At 35.4% G+C, this 1987-nt stretch overlaps 2 protein-coding genes across 12 annotated transcripts in view; one reads left to right on the top strand and one right to left on the bottom strand.

The window, feature by feature from the left end:
* The window catches only part of CASK (calcium/calmodulin dependent serine protein kinase), a 491685-nt gene that overhangs the window by 228777 nt on the left and 260921 nt on the right, over positions 1–1987 (bottom strand). The window lies entirely within an intron of this gene.
* Positions 442–1975, top strand: GPR82 (G protein-coupled receptor 82). The gene has a single exon (XM_019524153.1). It carries the CDS (start codon positions 933–935, stop codon positions 1968–1970), a length of 1038 nt encoding a protein of 345 aa, XP_019379698.1. The 5' UTR covers positions 442–932; the 3' UTR covers positions 1971–1975.

Consider the following 1987-nt stretch of genomic DNA (forward strand, 5'->3'; position numbering starts at 1 on the left):
ATACAAATTTGAGATAACGCTCCCAAAATTAGATTCTATACTTTGAAAATTGTAAGATTTATACATTTTCCATGTATAGAATTTAATTATTGGGAGCTTGTATGAAATTCAGAATTGTCTTGGATTCAGATAAATATGGTACTTGTGTGGAGACAAGTGCTACGTGGCAATTATGTGTTCGCTTTAGTATTTTTGATTAGACAATATCAAGATGCCCTGGAAGCACTTTATTACTGAGAATATTGAGGTGCTAGATCAGTGGCTCAAACTTCTTGAACACTGCATACCCTATGATAGACTTGAGGCAGCCCTGAGAAAATACCAGCTCTTAGTTTTCACTCCTTTTTTGACTACAGAATATAATAGAGCAATTCATTTTTTGTAAAGAACTCAGAAAACATCACAAGAGGTCAGGATGGATCCCTGGGTCTTTCTTCTGAATCCTGTTTGCACACCGAACAGTGTTAACATTATGTGGCACCCTATGACATCCCTGAAAGGATCTAAAGGCACCCCTGAGTCCCATAGAACCCTGTCTGAGAATCACTGTCCTAGATCAAGATCACAGAAATTTCTGTCAAAATCTGGATCAAAATCCAGGTTTCCTGAGTTTTCGTGATTTATGTTACCAAACTCAGGATCCATGCACCTAAAATTTTGGACTATTAGTTTTTCATTAGTTTGCTAGTACTACTTGATCTGGATACCAAAGTTGCCAAGTTTAAAAGAAACCATAACAAAATGTGCAAGTTGAGATGATAATTTCAAGGAGGCTTACAGAGGGTTAATAAGTATTTAAAAGAGGAGAAGGAATCATTAAGAACATTCTAACTGCAGTAAATAAGAAACACATTAAATAGAGATTATAGGGAAATAATTTCTGCAATTTTGTTTCAGCTCAGTGGGCATTTATTCAAGAAAAGCTGGCATTAATGAACAACTCAACATGTCGTCTTCAACCATCATCTGCTTCTTTAGTAGCTCTGCCAATCATCTACTCTTTCCTATTTACTTCAGGCAGCTTTGCAAACATTTTCTCTGCATGGGTGTTTTCGAGGTATGCATCTCCAAAAAGAACACAGCACATCTACTTGATAAATCTCATCACTGCAAATTTACTTATGTGCAGTATTATGCCTTTTATGGCTGCCTATTTTGCAAGAGGATATCAGTGGAAGTATAAATCTGGACTATGTATAATAGCAAGTGATTTTGGAACTCTGGTTATACATGTCAGCATGTATGTCAGCATTACAAGTTTATGTTGGACAGCCGTAAATCAGTATGCAACTCTGATGAAACATAATGACCACACACAGTATTCACAGCCCATTAATGAAAGCACCTTTTATTGGCAAACACTGAAAAAGTTTCGTCAGCCAAAATTTGCCAAGCACTTGTGCATCAGCATATGGCTTACTGCATTATGTGTAACTATACCAGTTATAGTGTATATTTCCAACTCAGGAACAGATCAAGAAGATATATGCTATAACATGATTGTGGAATATGGAGAAGGTACTACACAGACTGTAGTTCTCATTGCTACCACATGTTTTTTTTTATTATTTATAGCAGTGTTGTTATTATACTATTCCCTTGTCAATCATCTGAGTAAGATACAAAAAAATACTTGCATTGAAAAGAAGCATCTAATTCACAGGACAGTCAAAAGAAACATTTTGATCATCCAGATTATATTAGCTGTCTGTTTTCTTCCATACCATATTTTTAGGCCAGTTTTCTATCTACTGCATAGTTCAGAAGACTGCCAGAGGTTGAACTCATTAATAGAAACAAAAAATTTCCTTACTTGTCTTGCTGTTGCAAAAAGTAGTTTAGATCCTATAGTAAGCCTTCTGTTAGATAAAACATTTAAGACAACTCTCTATAATCTCTTTAGAAAAACTAGCCCACAACTTCAGAGACATTCAGGTGATAATTACCTTGAAGATACCACTCCAATGTGAAAGAATAAGTATGCATC

The sequence above is a fragment of the Gavialis gangeticus genome, unplaced genomic scaffold, assembly GCF_001723915.1.
Source record: "Gavialis gangeticus isolate Ggan-Ray unplaced genomic scaffold, GavGan_comp1, whole genome shotgun sequence".
NCBI lineage: Eukaryota > Metazoa > Chordata > Crocodylia > Gavialidae > Gavialis > Gavialis gangeticus.

Coding starts and splice junctions, on each gene's coding strand:
- GPR82 (XM_019524153.1), top strand. CDS start 933: ATGAACAACTCAACATGTCGTCTTCAACCATCATCTGCTTCTTTAGTA.